Genomic DNA, 17,431 nt, shown 5'->3' on the forward strand with positions numbered 1-17,431 from the left:
GATGGACAGGGAGGCCTGGCGTGCTGCGGTTCATGGGGTCGCAGAGAGTCGGACACGACTGAGGCGAGCTGAGCTGAATGTATACATGTCAGTGCCACACACTCAGTTCGTCTCACCCTCTCCTTCCCACACTCAGTCCACAAGTCTCTCTTCTATGTCTGTGTCTCTATTCCTGTCCTGTAGATAGGTTCACTGGTACCATTTTTCGAGATTCCACGTGTTTGCGTTAATATCTATTGGTTTTTCTCTTTTTGACTTACTTCGCTATGTAACAGGCAGTTAGCTCTTAAATAGGTACTTTGGCTCCTAGAGGGAGAGCTGAAGTTGAGAGTAGGGTTGGTGCAGTGTGACCTGACCCCTCCCATAAGAGCAACTCCAAGCCATCTAGGTTCCAAGGCGGGGTAGATTCTAATTTGTAGCCATCGGCGCCCATGTGCTCTGGGTTCTGATCTTTCTGAGGGCAGTGGTCATGCCTTCTGCCCAGCCAGGTCTCCCTCTGGAGTCTGGGACGGCGCTCTGGAGCTCGCAGGAGGCTGATAGCCACAGATGCTCCTTCCTGCTCCAGCAGCTTCCAGCTGTAGGCATCATTTGGGAAATCACACTGCCAGAAGCCTTGTGCTCCCCACCTAATAGTCCTCACACTCCCTGGAGACTGGTCCAGGGAGAACAGTCTGGCTCAGGGGAGAGGGAGGCTTCCCTGGTGGCTCAGGTGGTAAAGAATCCACCTGCAATGCAGGAGACCTGGGTTCAATCTCTGGGTTGGGAAGATCCCCTGGAGAAGGAAATGACAACCCACTCCAGTATCCTTGCCTGGAGAATTCCATGGACAGAGAAGCCTGGCGGGTTACAGTCTGTGGGGTCGCGAAGAGTTGGACATGACTGAGCACCTAATAAATGGGAGCGGGACTCAGCCCACCAGGGTTGGGTTTGGGGCCCTTTGCCTGGGATTCGGAGGCCCAGGTGATAATCTTGTCTGCTCTGGTTCTGAGGGACTTGACATCTCCCAGCGTTTGGAGACAGCTGCACAGTGTGACTGTGTAGAAAGGGTCCCCGACCACTGATATTAAAAACCTGCTGGCGCGGCCCTGCTCTAGGGCTTGTTTCCGGAGAACCAGGGTGGCAGTGGGTCAAGTGTGCCCACAAACCATCTCTGGCAGAGCGAGCCAGGGGTCCTCAGCTGACCTCACACGATCCTGTAGGCTCCGAGTGGCAGCTTGACTCCCCTCCCTTCCCTGCATGGTTCTCCCTTCCAGGCTGCCTGTCCCACCAAGGAGCTGCCCTGTCCATCCCCATCTCAGGGGATCTGAGGGTGATGCTCCTCTTCCCTGAGCATCCTTCCCCCCTTCCCTTTCCCTCTTGGGGCGCAGGCCCATTGAGGGGAGCAGGGGCTGCTTGGAGAGGGTAGACTGGCTGGAGGAAGCGAGCTTGTTCCCAACCCAGCCCTGTTGGTTCCACAGGCAGGCGAGGGCCAGAGCAGGAGGGCACTGTCCACAGTGGTAACACCCAGGGCCTTAAAAGGAAGGGGAGGCTGGTGGCTCTGAGCAGCAGAAGGAGCTGCGTCCGTTCCGTTGTGTGTGAGCGTGTGTGTGCACAGACACAGGTGTTGAATGTCGGCCCTTTGGTTCTTGCCCTAGTTACAGTCTGGATCAGGAGGGAGGGGACCCTGCTCTCCAATTATCAGCGTGAGCCCCAGGTCCAGGAAGAAAGGGGGAAGGAAGGCAGATGGAGGAGCAGAAAGGGGGTTTGGCAGGGATGAGGTTAATAGGGTCACAAGGATCCTCTGCGAAGCCAGCTGTTCACTCAGCCTGCTTACCTGGCATCCTGGAGGACGGGCTTCAGGGATGGGTTGGGGGTGTGCCAGGGTAGCTGGGCTTGCCTGGCTGAGGGGAGCCGGCCTGGGCTGGTGTCTGAGCCCCGGGGCCAGGGTTTCTTCTGGAAAGATGGAGGGCAGGGCTCTGTAGGGAATATGGCTTCTCTCATGAAGGGGACTCGGGGTTGGAGCTGTCACCCCGGTTGGCAGTACATGGACTGGTATAGGGTTCAGAAGCGTTTTCTCCAGGTGGCAGTGGGCGTCCTTTGGTCATTTAAGTGGGACTGGGTTGGGGTCTGACTCCTGGCTGTGTCCGGGTGGGGCTCTGGAGAAGGAAACAGTTGCAAAACTGGGGGCTTTGTGGCTCAGTCCAGTCTTCTTCGGCTCATAGTACCGTCCTGGGAGATAGCCGGGGCATGTCCCGGCCAGCAGAGTCCCTCGTCCGGGCAGTCCCCCAGTTCTGCCCAGCTGGCCCTGTTGTGTAACCGCCGTTCCGAAGGCACACACTCTCCCTGCTGACTGGACTGTCAACCAGCACTCCCTGGTCAGCAGCGAGGGCCAGATGGAAAGTGGGGAGCCTGTGAGAGCAGCGGGCTTGTCGCAATTGTGTTGTCATGGAGACACAACTCTGTGTAGCTGCCTCTCCACGGTCCTAGCCCACATGGACTAAAATAAGTCTTACCTGCAGCTTACACAGCAGGCAGCCCTGTCTTTTCAAAGTCGCTGTCTGACCAGGATGTGTGTGTGTGTGTGTGTTTAGGGACAGTGGGGCCCCTAGGGAGGATGAATCGAAAATGTTTATCCCCTCTTCTTTTTTTCTTTCCCAGTCCCATGTCTCTTTAGCCTCATGGCACTCAGACCTGAGCGTCACAGTCACCTGGAGAGCTTGTTAAAACTCGGATTCCTGGGCCCCGCCATTGGAGAGTCCTGTGTGCATCTGAGAATGTGTCTTTCTAACAAGTGGCACTGATGCTGTGGGTGCAGGGGTCACTCTGGGAGTAAGCTCTGCCTTAGATTTGAGTGCATCCCAGCCAAGAAGTGCACTGACTCTATTTTCTGCACATGTCAGCCTGTGTCCTTAAGCCCAGCTGCTGATAGAGGAGAGGGGGGAGGTGCAGACAGGCCCCTGCTCTCTTCTGACCTCTTGTGTGTTCTGTGTTCTCCTCACAGGAAGCAGGAGCTGGCCAACAGCTCGGATGTGACCCTCCCAGACCGGCCACTGTCCCCTCCTCTCACGGCGCCTCCCACCATGAAGGTAAGAGGCTTCGGGCTGGTAAGTGGGGAGGGGACGTTGCAGGGGGCAGGGGGGAGCCCTCTCGCTTTGTCCCCAGGCCCAGCTGCTTCTGTCCCCTCCGTGGGGGCCGTGGAGCCTCCCCGCACCTCTGGATGCAGTGTCCACTTGAGATAACCAGTGCGGGAGGAAGGTGTGACTGTGAGATACAGGGGTGTCAGGGGGCGGTGAGGAAATAGACTGGGGTTGACTGCGGTGGGCAGGATGCCTGGTGATTAGGGAGAGGCCTTGTGGAGCCGTAGATTCTGGAGCAAGGGGCCCAGGCGGGGCACGTACATGGGGACACTCAGAATGTGGCCGGGTGCCTTATGGGGCCGCCTTCTCAGAAGGGCTGCCTGGGGGTGGGGAAGGAGGGGTCCTGTGAGCTGGGACCCTCCTGGGACTTGGATGACTCTTGAATGCTGGTCAACCTGCCTCTGACTGGCCCTCCTAGGTAGCTCTGTCACCCCAGTCTCTATGGGAGGGTTGCCCTGGAGGTTCTGGGGAACCCGTAATTCTCCTGTTAGCACTTCACGCAAGTCTCTTTCATGGGAAATTGCATCCCAGGACCCCGAGGCGCCTCATCCTCCCCACACTGAGCTCCCCCACCCTTCTGTCATCCAGTCTTCCCGGCCAGGTGGCCACATGTGCCTGGGCTGGCCCTCAGGGGGAACTTTGGCTCAGCCAGTATTGCCGTCTACGCAGCAATGCGCCTCCCTCCTTCCCTCACCCTTTGCCAGGTGACGACCAGCTCTGAGGAAGTCACCTGCCTCCTGAGTCAGCTGAGGGGACATCTAGGCCAGCCACCACCCCCCTCCTGAGGCTCTGCTACCCGGTGACTCACAGGGGAATAATTAGGTATCTTTCCTGTGAGTCCCTGTTGTACCCCCGCTTCCCTGACCCAATCTGTTGCAAAGTGATACCTTCAAAGGAAGTAGATAAAAGCCGTCTTCCCATTACCATCCCACTTTGAATGCCCACCATGCACAGAGCTATCCTGGAGTGATAGTCAGAGCCTGTGTCCCGGTGGAATCAGGAATTCAGGAGTGGGTGGGGTGCAGGGCCCACCTAGGACAGCTCTGCTCTCCTCCTGGTGAGGGCACCCAGGGGCACTGAAATCCAGAGCATCTTCATCAGCCTAGGCACAGTGCTGGCACCTGAACCAGGTATCGGGGTGGCTTGTTTGCACAGGGCAATACTGAGATGTGTCTCCATTCTCAGTTTCAACCCCTTGCTCTGCAGAACTGGGCGTGGGATGCTCATCTCTGTGCTCACATACTGTGCTGTGCTTAGTCGCTCGGTCATGTCTGACTCCTTGAGACCCCATGGACTGTAGCCCGCCCGTCAGGCTCCTCTGTCCACGGGGATTCTCCAGGCAAGGATCCTGGAGTGGGTTCCCATGTCCTCCTCCAGGGGATCTTCCCAACCAGGGGTCGAACCCGCGTCTCTTACATCCCTAGCATTGGCAGGCGGTTCCTAGATCCCATACGTCACAACTAAGACTTGGAGCAGCCAAATAAATAAATAAATATTTTAAATAAAGAAAAAAAAATTGGGGCCTTATCCTAACTAGAGGCACTGAAGTCATTGAAGATTTTAGTCCAAGGAGTAAGATGGCTTTTGAAGAGTCACCCTGGCTTGTGTGGGAGGGAGCAGAGTGGAAGTGCGGGGGGGCAGGTGCTGGGAGGCCACTGCAGGAGTTCAGTGGGGAGAGGGTGGTGGCCTGACTCCGAGGGGCCCGTGAAGTTGTTTGGAAGTGGTCAGATCTCACATTTCCTATGTGGTGAGATGTGAGAATTTGGGGTGAGGTAGGGGGCAAGGAAGGCCCCAGGTTTGGAGCAACTGCATAAACGTTACAGCCATTCTCTGAGAGGGAGTGCCCAAGGAGAGAGAATGAGGGCTTAAGTTCCACGTGCTGAGTTGGACAAGCCTGAGACACCAATGGGGGTGTCAGTGAGCAGCTGGGTATTTGGGGGCCAGGCTCAGAAGAAGGGTGTGACTGGAGGTAAAAACGCGGAGTTATTTTTGTTGACAGGGGAATTGGGGGTGGACGAGTAGGTGAACTCTCCAGGGAGAGAATGGAGCCAGCAGATGAGAGATTCCTGGGGTGGCCTCCCCAAATTGAAGGCTGGTGCGGAGGAGGCTGGAGACATGGTGGGAGGGACAGGCAGATCTGGGTTAGTGGTCTGGCGGCTACTCAAAACTACAGTGCTCACGCATGCCTCAGTCTTCTCAGCACAGGGGGAGCAGGCATTTTGGGACTGCACTCACCAAGCCCTGTTGCCGGCCCAACACGTCCCAGCACTGAGCTCAGGGCAGCAGTTGCATCCCGTGCTGTGGGTCCCTGATTCTGGTGGACGGTTTTTTTAAAAAAATAATTTTATTTGTTTTTACTTTGTTCTGCGCTGGGTGTTTGTTGCTTTTCATGGACTTTCTCTAGTTGCAGCGAGTGGGGGCTACTCTGTGTTGCTGCTCTTTGTGAGCAGGCTTCTCGTTGCAGACGGTTCTTTTGCTGCGGAGCACGGGATCTAGGCGCACGGGCTTCAGTAGTTGCAGCTCACTGGCTCAGTAATTGCGGCTTGAGGCTCAGAGCGTGGGCTCAGTAGTTGTGGCACACGGCCTTAGTTGCTCTGCGGCCTGTGGGATCTTCCTGGCCCAGGCATGGACCCTGTGTCTCCTGAATTGGCAGGTGGATGCTTATCCACTGCACCACCAGGAAAGTCCATCTGGGAAATGTTTATGGTGTGTTGATGATACTGGAATCCTGGTTGGAGGAGCAGGCACTTATCTTCCACGCCTCTGGTTTTGCTTGAGTCTCCTCTACCATCAGGCACTTTTCTAAATTAAGCCTGGATATATGTGTTCTTTGATATGTGGACTGAAGCCCCCTCCCTCCCCATCAGTTCCACATGGAGTCACCTGTGAGGACCTGGGCTCTCACCTGTGATGTCCTCTCCAGGGTGGGATTGGGTGCAGACATTGAGGTTTTGGACACCACGGGGTGGAGGCTGGACTCTCTCCAGCGGGTCACTGGCTCTGGAGTTCCATCAGCCCCCCGCCCTGCCAGCATCTGGACAGGGGAGGAGGGTCTGACTTGGTTCCCTGGCAGTGTAGGCTTGGGGCAGGGGTGGCAGGGAAACCCCTTTGGTGTTGATTAGCTTGAGAGTCACAAAATCTCAGGGGTGGTGATACATTTCCTTTCCAGGTAAGCTGAGGCCAGGAGGTGGGAAATGACTTCCCCAAGGTCCCACTGAAAATAGCTGTCTTCCTCCTATGGCCATAGAATCAGTTCAGTTCTAAGACACAAACCATTTTTGATACAATGCTCTCATCCCACCCCACACACCAGGGACAACCCTCCTCTAGTTGCTCCCCGCACTGGGAAGGGCCTGATGGAGCAGAAGCTGGTCTCCAGCCTGAGAAGCACCCTGCAGACCCCTGCCTCCAACTGGCATGCCTGCTCCAAGGGGTCCTCTCTGCCCCTCACCCACATCTTTGTGTTTGTGGTTTTCAAGGGTTTTTTTTTTCCCCTTGCTAATATGAAACTGAGAAAAAGCCACCAAAGAAATGCTGAGCAGATGGGCAGAATGAGAGCCCTGTTCCCAGCCAGAATTCAAACTGTGGATGGTGCAGGGTGGGCTGGGAGATGGGCTGGGGGCTGTCTTCCTGGGAATGCAGTGGATCGTTTCCAGGCTCACGTTTTTACGATCCAGTTTTCATGCCCAGATGGATCACCCGGCACCCAGGAGAGCTATGTGTGTCTCCTGGGCTGTGCCAGACCCCGTGGGGTCAAACCAAGGCCACCGTCCTTGTCTCTCAAAGAACCTGCTATCTTCGGGGGGCCTTAACTGAGCAGAAGAAGCCATATGGCTCAGCATGTGGCATGCTGCAGTGAGTCCAGTGGCTTCTCAGTGGGGGAGAGGAGTGAGGACGGCTTCGTGGGGAGGCCGGTGGGGGAGTTGGAAGGGACCCTAATGTCTAGCACGGGGGTTGGTCGACCCCCGCCAGGAATGACTATAGAACAACCTTTTGGGCTTGAAGAAGGTGAGGTTGACCCTCCTGATTCTTTTCTAGCTTGTTGTAAGTGCACGGGTGTTCTGTTGAGGGTGGTGATGCTGGGGCCTTGGTGTGACCTTGATCTGAATTGCCGCACTCACCTCTGGAGCCCCATCAGGCCTAGTCTGGGAGGTGACTCTCGCTCAGCCTCCCCCGTCCCTCTCTCTGCTAGTCTGAGGGCAGCCTCCTCCACCCCAAACCTTCCCCTTTCCCGAAGACAACAAGGAGGCCTGAGTGCCCGCTGTGGGGGGAGCAGGAAGTCGCGCTCCTGCTTTGTCCCCTGGCTCTTTGCTCTGCATCCCTCGAAACCCCAGTGGTGGGTCAGGCAGGCACGAAGTCCCCAGAGGTGGGGAAGAAAGTGGACGTCAGAGGAGCCTTCTCTGCACTTCCTGCGCTTCCTGTGGGCAGGGCTGTGCTGGGCCTCTGCCTCCTGCCCTCACGAACTGCCCACTAGCCACCCTTTCTCCTGGGCAGTGGGGTGCGGGTGCTGGGGTTTCTTTCTCAGCTTGGAGCCCAGCCCCAGGCCCGATGCCAGCTATTTCTTTGCCCCCGGTTCCTGCCCCTTGTCTTCCGTTCTCACTCTGAAAAGAGACCACACCTCTCTGTCGTGACTGAGTGAGGGGGTGTCAGCTCCCATCAGATCTGCTACGTTTGTGTGGGCGTGGTGAGGGGGCCTTTGTGGGAAGGGTTGGGACCCCTCTGGGGTGGGGCAGGAAGGGCTCAGGGACAGCGGCACGGGGATTTGGTTCCCCCTCCTTAAGAAAGCCCTGGGTGGGGTGGGGGGCATGACAGTCGGGACTTGCATTCCCCACCCCAGCCGCAACCGCCTCCCAGGAGTTCAGCTGGCTTTCTCACTGGTGCTCCTGGGAGGGCTGTCCCTGGTCTCCACATGGACCCTGTTTATGTTGCTGGTCCAGATGCCATCCTCTCAGGAACCACTTCCCAGGAGGCCTCTGATTGCATGCAGGCCAGTGGGCAGGGGAGCCCGAGGGCAGATGTGAAGGGGGGCTTCCTGACTCTGCACCTGTTGGGGGTGCACCTTGGAGGCTTAGTGAGCTGGGGGATGTGTGTGTATGCGTGCCACCTGCATGAACCCGCTCCTTACATGTGCACGTGTGTGTATTGTACCTGATTTTGTTCATTGTTTTAAGGCCAGTTAGCCTACATTTCTTTTTTTCCTTCTCAAAAACTTTCTATTTTAAAAAATTTTATTTATTTTAAAAATTTTTATTGGAGTATACTTGTCTTTTTCTTTTTTTAGTTTTTTAAAAATTTATTTATTTTAATTAGAGGATAATTGCTTTATAATATTGAGTTGCTTTCTGTCACACACCAACATGAATCAGCCATGGGTATACATATGTTCCCTTCCTCTTGATGGAGTATAGTTGCTTTACAATATTGTGTTATTTTCTCCTGTACAGCAAAGTGAACCAGTTACACGTATACACATATCCCATCTCTTTTGGGTTTCCTTCTTGCAAATGACTTTAGGTGTAACTGGATTTTTAAAAAATTTATATACATTGAAATGCATGAATCTTAACTGTACACTTTTATTAATGAGTTCACCCATAGGATCCATACTCTGATTCAGATACAGGCTCTTTCTAGTCCCCCAGAATATTCTATCATGTCCCTTCTTTAGTCAATCCCAACCATCCCCTTGGGAAGCAACCAGTATTCTGGGACTTTTTTTTTTTTTCCAATGTAAATTAGTTTTTACCTGCTCTAGAACGGAATTTAAAAGAGGTCACATGTAGTCTGCACTTGTTTGCGTCCAGCTCAGCATAGTATCTGTGAGATTCACCTACGCTGTAGAGTATATCAGTAGTTTGCTCCTTTTTAGCCCCACTGTACGAATATGGCACAATTTACTCATTCTGTTGAGGGGCCTCTGGGTTGTTTCCAGTTTTGAGCTGTAATGAATAGCCAGATGCTTTGACTGTTCTAGTATACGTTTTGTTTTGGACACGTGTTTTCGTCTCTCTTAGGTAAATATCTAGTGAGAAACGGCTGGGTCAACGGGGAGGTGAATGTTTACCTTTATAGGAAGTCACCAAACTTTCGGCCAGGTGGTTGTACCGTTTTATGTCCCTACCAGCAGCGTTATGAGAGCTCTGGCTGCTCCTCATCCTTGTCAGCATTTGCCATTGTCAGTCTGTTTAATTTTAGCCACTTGGGTGGGTGTGTAGGGAGAGGGCATTTCATTGTGGCTTTAATTTGCATTTGTCTGATGACTAATGACATTGAACACTTTCTCACATGCTTGTGGACCATTCTTACAGTTCCTCTGTCCCTCCTACCCCTTTAAAATGGGGTTGTTTGTCTTCCTGTAGGCATTCTTTATATATTCTAGATACAAGCTCACTCCTCGTCTTAATGGTGTCATTGACGAACAGAAGGTTTAAAATTTTGATGATGTTAGTTTATGTGGGTTATTTTTTGTTTTGTGTCTATAGCTTTCTGAATCTTAAGAATTCTTTGCTTACTCTGTATCACAAAGATTTTTTTCCATTTTTTTCTTCTGGAAGCTTTCTAGTTTGAGCTATGGATCTAAGATTGATCTCAGCTTACCTGTGTGCCGTGATCCAGGGGCCCCCAAGCTCTGGGATCTAATGGCTGATGGTCTGAGGTGGAGCTGATGCGATAATAACAGAGATTAAAGTGCACAATAAATGTGATGTGCTTGAATCATCCCGAGACCCGTCTCCCACCCCCCAGTCTGTGGAAAAAGTTGTCCTCTATGAAACTAGCCCCTGGTGCCAGAAAGGTTGGGGACCACTGAATAGCCATCGTTGGGCAGCAAGCCCTGTACTTGCCCAGCCTTGAGATTGAAGAAGGAACCAGGAGTCAGTGAGAGAGACCTCCATGGCTTAATGGACAGAGGATCTTATGTCTGAAACAAGGCCCTGGAGGGACACTCCACTGTGTGTGGCAGACGGAGGGCAGGACAGGCAGCAGGCTTTGCTCTGGGAGGGGAGAGGGAGGTTAAGTTATAGGTGGAATTGACATCAGGTTGACTCATTGGTTACCAGGGAAACAAGCAGAGGAGCACGTCCTTCACTGCCTCTTTGCCCCTTTGCTAAGGTATGGTGAGCATGTTCTGATCTGAAGATTAGAACAATCACTAGCTGGGTTGGGGGGCAAGTACGTAGGCATTTACTGATTACGCTCTATGACTAAGAGGGAAAGTCCTGTCAGGAGTGTAGGGTGTAGGTAAGGCAGGAACTGGTCAAGCAGGGGGATGTACAGGGAGCAAAAGAATAGCCATCATACTGGTGTTGAGGTCCATTTATTCTCATGTGGATATCCAGTCATTCAAAAGACTTTGGGCTGCTTTGAGACCTTAGTCAAAAATCCGCTGACTGTATCTAGGCAGCCTTGCCTGTGTGTGGTTTCTCTGTAAGCCCTGGTGTTTCTCTGGATCAGGGATGGTAAGTGACCCTTGTGCCATCACTCCAGTCTTCTGCCCTGATGGCAGACGTCAGTAATGATCATAGCATCCTTGCTCATGAATTTAGATGTGGTCTCGGGATCCTCTCCAGCAAAGCCCTGCAGGCAGCCACCGCCAGTCACTGGGAGCTGACATTTGAGATGAATTGTTCCTGGCATCTCTGATTGAACTTGGCGGAAGAGGTTAAGTTGTTTGCTCAAGGTCCCACAGCTGGTGAGAGCAGAGTCAGGATTTGGACTCAGGTCTGTCTGTGTGGCTCGGAAGCCTGTGCTGTCTTCACCACGCTCCAGACTGCTTTCTGTGAGTCGTGTGAGCTTGTTACTTAATCTCCCTGTCCTCCAGTTTCTTCCCCTGTGGAATGGGCACAGTGACCACCTAGAGGAGCAGGTATGAAGAGCAATGAGGTACACCATGAAGCAACTAGTGGAGCGCTTACCACCTAATGGGGGCTCAGTAAATGGTTGTGATGATCATGGTGATATCATTGGTGATGACGGTTATGTAGTTCTTGCCCTGAGACACATAAAGAGCACTTTTCTCTAGGGAACTGGGAACCACCAGCTTATGAGAGTCCCTTGCCTGCTCCCATGGAGACTTCTGAGCTGCAGGCCTTGGGACGGGGGAAGCCCTGCTTCCTAGAAATTGCTAATGGAGCTCAAACTTCAGGTCTAGGCATCTGGGCCGCTTGGACCTTATTTCTTTCTCTCCTTTGTTTCAGGGAAATAGGTCATCTGCACTTCTAGAACGTTCTCTCTGGGAGTCCTCTCCCCTTCTCCTTTGATTCTCTAGTCCATCTCCCTTTCCTTCTGATGGACCATATGGTCTCCTCCATCGGAGAGGCTCATCCAGTTCCTGTGACCTGGACCCATATCCCTTCGAGGCTCTTCCTCAAAAAGATGACGCAGTATGGAGTATTAGTTAAGGACATAGTCTCTGGAGCCCACCTGCCTTTAAGGCTTTGCCATTTCCTAGCTGTGTACCGTCTTGGCTTCATTTTCCTCATTTGTAGAGGAGGAATATGAGAGTACCTGCCGCGTGTGTTTGTAATGGGGATTAATTGATATGATGTGCTACAGAAATGTTAGTCATTATTATTCCTCCAGAGAACAATGCTCAGAGAGAAAGTCAGAAGGGAAGTACCCTGATTTTTCTGTTGTTAACATAATACCTGCTCAATTCTTCTTGATTTCCTGCCCTGCCTGGTACCCAGGATTGAGTGCCTCTCCGTATCCAATGAACAAAAATTGAAATCGCATCGTATGTGACTGGCCCCACCTGAGCCCTGTGTATCAGACCCAAAACCCTGCCTGGTAACTGCAGATGATCGTGAGGGTATTAGAAAAAGGCCAGAACCCAAGATCCTGCCCAGCAAAGATAAGAAGGACCTGGGGGAGGGGTCTTTAGGGAAGGAGCATCCTTCTGGATCTTGTTTGTCGACCCTTGAAGTCAGGCTGCCCTGGGCCAGTCAGGGTTCACAGGCCAGGTGGTCCCCAGGGTGACAGGGAGACCCTGCAGAGCCAGAGTCCTCATGAAGGATTTGGGGACTGGACTGAGTGGAGACCTGATGATTCAAGGCCATGGAGAGTCCCAGGGTTGACCTTGGAATGCATTTTATAATCTATTTATTCCCATCAGAAAGTTCCTTCCTAATTCCTTTTGCCTGAAGCTATATTGAAAGGAGTCTATATTTCTAGACAGACATTGACATTGGGCTTTGATAGAGCCCTTGGCGTTCAGGGCGTCTGCTTTTTTTTTTGATGTATTTGGCTGTGCTGGCTCTTCCTTGCTGCGTGGCGGGCTTTCTGTAGTTGCAGTTACTCTCTGGTTGTGGTGCTTGAGCTTCTCATTCCTTTGGCATCTCTAGTTGTGGAGCACGGGCTCTAGGCACACGGGCTTCAGCAGTTGTGGGGCATGGGCTTAATTGCTCCGTGACACGTGAAATCTTCCGGGACCAGGGGTCGAACCCATGTCCCCTGCATTGGCAGGCGGATTCTTAACTGCTGGGCCGCCGAGGAAGCCCAGGGCATCTCCTTGGGGATGCTTCTCTTGTGTGACATTGTGCAGTTCAGTCTTCTTCTAGGAACGTCAGTTCCTCCATTGGTAAGCCTGAGCCCACCCTGCAGGGTTGCTGTGAGGATTATAGGAGGAAGCAGGTGGGCAAGGGCTTCAGGAAACACCAGGCACCCACATACGTATCATGTTGTCATATGACTGATACTTGTGGTTGTTACCGTGGGCAGCGAGCTAAATGCTTGTGGGGTGGTTTCATTGATTATCCTACTCTTCTCTTCAGGCTGCCATACACGCTACTGCACTGAGACCGGCTCAGGAGTGGGGTTCTGCCAGATGCCCTGCCCCACCTCTCGTCCCAACCCGCCTGCATGCCTGGGGGGCGTGTCATTGACTTGACACTCAGGTTCAGTGTGCCTGGCACTTTTAGGGGACAGTGCACAGTGGGTCCTGTGTTTGTTCCTGGGGGTGTCACCCCTGCACTTCTGAGCCTCTTAGGTACTCCCTGTGTGTACCCTCCTTAGTAGATCCCTTGGTCTTGGCTGAGTATGGAGATGGAGTTTCAGGCCTTAGGGTGTGTATTCATTTCCTGGGACTGCCGTAACGAAGTCCCACAATCTTGGTGGCTTAAGACAACAGAAATGGATTCTTCCACAGCTCTGGAGGCTAGAAGTCTGATATCAAGGTATGAGAAGGACGGAGCTCCCTCCAAAGGCCCTAGAGAAGGAGAATCCTTGTTGGTTTCTTCCAGCTGCTGGTGGCTGCAAGCATGCCTTTGGTTTGGGGCTACATGATTCCAATCTGCCTCCGTTTTCATGAGACCTTCTCTTCTCCCTGGGTCTGTGGGTCTTTCATGAAGATTTAAGGCCCACCTGGCTCTACCTGGATCTTATCTCAAGATACTTGATTATACCTGCAAAGAAGTCACATTCACAGAATCTTGGGTAGACATATCTTTTGAGGGGGCCACCGTTTAACCCATTATAAGAGCTGTGATGGGAGCCTGGTGAGGCTCCGAAGCTCTGCCAGCAGCTGCTCACCCTTGTGTGGTTAGAAGTCACTCAGGTGTGACCACAGGGGTGTGTTTGTGTGTGTGTGTGTGTGTGTGTGTGTGTGTGTGTGTGTGTGTGATGGGGTGGGGCGTTGCTGGCACAGGGCTGGAAGGAACTGGCCCAGAGCAGCCACAGCTCCATGTCCTGAAGGGCAGGATGTGCTCTCCCGGTCTTGCTGTCACAGAGCTTGGTACATAAGGAGCCCAGAGTAAGTGCTTCATCACCCCTTAGTGGTTGGTTCTTAATACACACTCATGGTGGTAGTTTAGCTCCTCAGTCATGTCTGACTCTTGCGAACCCATGGACTGTAGCCTGCCAGGCTTCTCTGTCCCTGGAATTTCCCAGGCAAGAATACTGGAGTGGGTTGCTATTTCCTTCTCCAGGGAATCTTTTCAGCCCAGGAATCGAACCTGGGTCTCCTGCATTGCTGGCAGATTCTTTACTGACTGAGCTACCAGGGAAGCAGTACCTACTCATAATAGGTGATTTGTGAATTCTCATGGACTGATCCAGCCTTGAGAATGTGGCATTGAACAAACAAGCCCAGTGTTTTCTTGGAGAGTTTTTATTAGATTTTTTTCTGCAAGTGAACAGCACACCCTGTTTTAACTAAAATGATATATGCTTCTTATTAAAAATGTAAGCAATAGTAAAGTATAAGAAAGTAAAAAAAAAAAGAAATCTAAAACAAAACTCTAGTAATAATCCCACCATCCAGACATATTCATCATTACTGTTTGCTAAATCCGCAGACATCTCGGCATCGTGCACACATTTAGAGGCATAAATAAATGGGCTCGTGTTGTTTGTGCCCATTTATAATAAAAGGAGTCAAATTCGATTTTACTTGCATTCAACCAGTGAAGAGAAAGCCAGGCGACTCAGAAGGAGTCACTGAAGTTTAGATAAATGTTTTTACTCTAGAAGAGATAGTAACCCCTGTAAGAGTCTTCTGAAGATGAGCTAAATTATTTTATTAAATTCTTTTATTGAAAACAGACAAATCTTTGAGGGTGGAGACATTAATTTAAAATATATATATATTTGCTTCTTTCTGTCTGTGCTGGGTCTTCTGGCTGTGAGCAGGGGGCTTTCTTTAGTTGCGGTGAGTGGGGGCTATTCTTTGTTGTGATACGTGGGCTTCTTGTGCAGCGGCTTTTCTTGTTGCAGAGCATGAGCTCTAGGCACACAGGCTTCAGTAGTTGCAGTTCCCGGGCTCGAGAGCACAGGCTCAATAGCTGCCCCATGGCATGTGGGATCTTGCTAGACCAGAGATTGAACTGGTGTCCCCTGCATTGCAAGGTGGATTCTTAACCACTGGACCACTAAGGATGTCCCCATTAATTTTTTAAAATAAATTATTCCCACTTTATACATAGTGTTTGGCTCCCTGCTTTGAAATGTGAGAATCAGGTGGCTTTGGAGGAGAGCTGGTGCCATCTGTGAACAGCCTGGCTCACTCACTCCTTTTGAGGGGAACTGCTGGGCCCTTAATAGCAGCCTGGGCAGAAAGGATCTGCAACTCCAGGTGTGTGGAAACTTGGAGGGAGCCTTTCAAGAGCCCCGGCTCAGTTCCACATGGAAATCAAGCAGAACCCCTTGTGGGCGAGAGTTGGGTTTGCTAGCAGATGACACGGCTGAGCTGATTTGATTTGGCGGCAGGCTGGAGAGGTTGTGTGTCACAGAACATTTCAGTTTTGCAGGGTCGAGACATGCTGCTCGAGAGCCAGAGTTCCTTCCTTCCCGTGGATCTGTCAGAAGGTTTGCGTTAGTTTCTTGTAGCTGCTGAAACAGATGACCACAAGTGTCGTGGCTTAAGACAAATGGATTTCTCGTCTTCGAGTTCTGGAGGTCAGAGGTCTGAAATGGGTTGCATGGGACTAAAATCGAGGTGTCCACGGGGCCATATTCCTTCTGGAGACTGTAGGAGAGAATTTATTTCGTTGCCTTTTCCACCTTCTAGAAAGCCACCTGCATTCCTCGGCTCCTGCCCCATTCCTCTCTCTTCAAAGGGAGCAACACTGATCGGGCCAGGCCCTCCCACACTGCCATCTCTCTCATCCTCTCTCTTGTCTCCTTCTATTATAAAGATGCTTTTGATTATATTCCTGGATAATCCAGGATCCTCCTCGTACCTTAGGGTTGGCCGATTACAATCTTAATTCCACCTGCACCTGAATCCCCATTGTCGCCATTAACCTCATATACTCACAGGTTGTGAGGATTAAGGACAAGAGCATCTTTTGTAGGTGGGTGTTGTTCAGCTATGACAAGCTCAGGTTCAGTAGGAGAGGCTGGGTCCTGTTAGAGATAGGTTCCTCATCTGTAAAGTGCGGGAGATTTTTTTACCCCACTTCCTAGGGGAAATTCTTGAGGCCCAGCACACAGTAGGTCTTCCTTTTATGGGATTCTGTGGTCCTGTAACTGATCTTTTGCCTGCCTGATTTCATTACTTTGTGAGATCATGACTGATTATATGATTTCAAATGTCCTCCCCTGACCATTGGAGAAAGGAATGGCAACCCACTCCATTAGTGTTGCCTGGAGAATTCCATGGACAGAGGAGCCTGGCAAGCTTCGTGCAAGGGGTCGCAAAGAATCGGACACAACTGAGCGACTAACACACACACACACACACACACACACACACACACACACACACACCCCTGACCATGGAATTTGACGTGCAGGCCATGGGGTTTGACTTCCATGGGGAAAAGAAGCCCACTCAGCACTCATATCGTCAATATAGAGCTGAGATGTAACCTTGATTTTGTTACCTTCAGTCAGCAACTTGCTGGTCCCCCATCCAGGCAGAAAGCTAACCCCTCATGGAGGAGAAAAAAATGACACATGCGAGCTTCCAGCCCTGATTTGAGTTGTCCAGTCTTTCTTTGAAAGGAGGTGCCATTGCCTGTCTCCAGTCACAAGTGGTTATCTTCCTCCTGTCTAACCCGAATCTTTCTTGCTGCGATCTCAGCCTGCTGGCTCTCAACTTGGCCGGTAGGGAGACAGCCGAGCGGGTCATCAAGTCGATAAAGCATCAAATCCTGGTGATCTGTTTTTAACAGATTGCATTCTAAGGTGTCACCATGTCTGTCCCGGGACCATGTTCTCGTGCTGTTAGAGTGGACAGTCTGTTGTGGATGTGGGGTCACCTGGAGGTGAGCGTGGGGAGGGGTGAGCAGGGGAGCCCAGGAGGCCCATCATTGTGCCGAGACTGGCCGTACTTAGATAACCCTCCCCAGGTGACCTGCCTGGCACGGAAAGTCCCCCTCCTGGTCCCTCAGGTCAGATAGTGTTGCTTGGCTACGGGGCAGCCAGCGAGGTTCTGGCAGGGAGAGTAAACAGGCACACATGTTTAAAATTCAATATCCCTGGGAGGGTAAACACCCGATCAGGGCCTTCCAGCCCACTGATAATCTCTAATTCTCCTCGCTTCGTGAGAGAGAGAGAGAGAGAGAGTGTGTGTGTGTATGTGTGTGTGTATGTGTGTATGTGTGTGTGTATGTGTGTGTGTGTGTTGGGGTGGGGTGGGGGGGCACTGCATAGAGACCCAGATGGTCTCTTCTGGGAATTGGCTATCAGCTGTTGTGAGGGATCGGCAGGGGTCAGAGAGTTACAGCCTCAGCCCCATGAGGACTGTCACCCTGGCCCCCCGGGCAAGACTCCTGGGAGCCCCTGGGGATAGCCTGGACTCCTCGTGGAATGGAACCATTGAGGGCCTGGGGATCTGGGGGCAGCTGGCCCAGACTCTGGACTGCAGAGAGATGGCT

General features: G+C 52.0%; 1 protein-coding gene across 1 annotated transcript in view; it reads left to right on the forward strand.

The window, feature by feature from the left end:
• The window catches only part of RAP1GAP2 (RAP1 GTPase activating protein 2), a 215,447-nt gene that overhangs the window by 107,492 nt on the left and 90,524 nt on the right, over positions 1-17,431 (forward strand). Inside the window, exon 4 of the mRNA XM_052658271.1 lies at positions 2,981-3,065. Within this exon, the coding sequence (XP_052514231.1) occupies positions 2,981-3,065 (85 nt within the window). The remainder of the gene's footprint in view (positions 1-2,980; positions 3,066-17,431) is intronic.

Source organism: Budorcas taxicolor, chromosome 19 (genome assembly GCF_023091745.1).
Source record: "Budorcas taxicolor isolate Tak-1 chromosome 19, Takin1.1, whole genome shotgun sequence".
NCBI classification, from domain to species: domain Eukaryota; kingdom Metazoa; phylum Chordata; class Mammalia; order Artiodactyla; family Bovidae; genus Budorcas; species Budorcas taxicolor.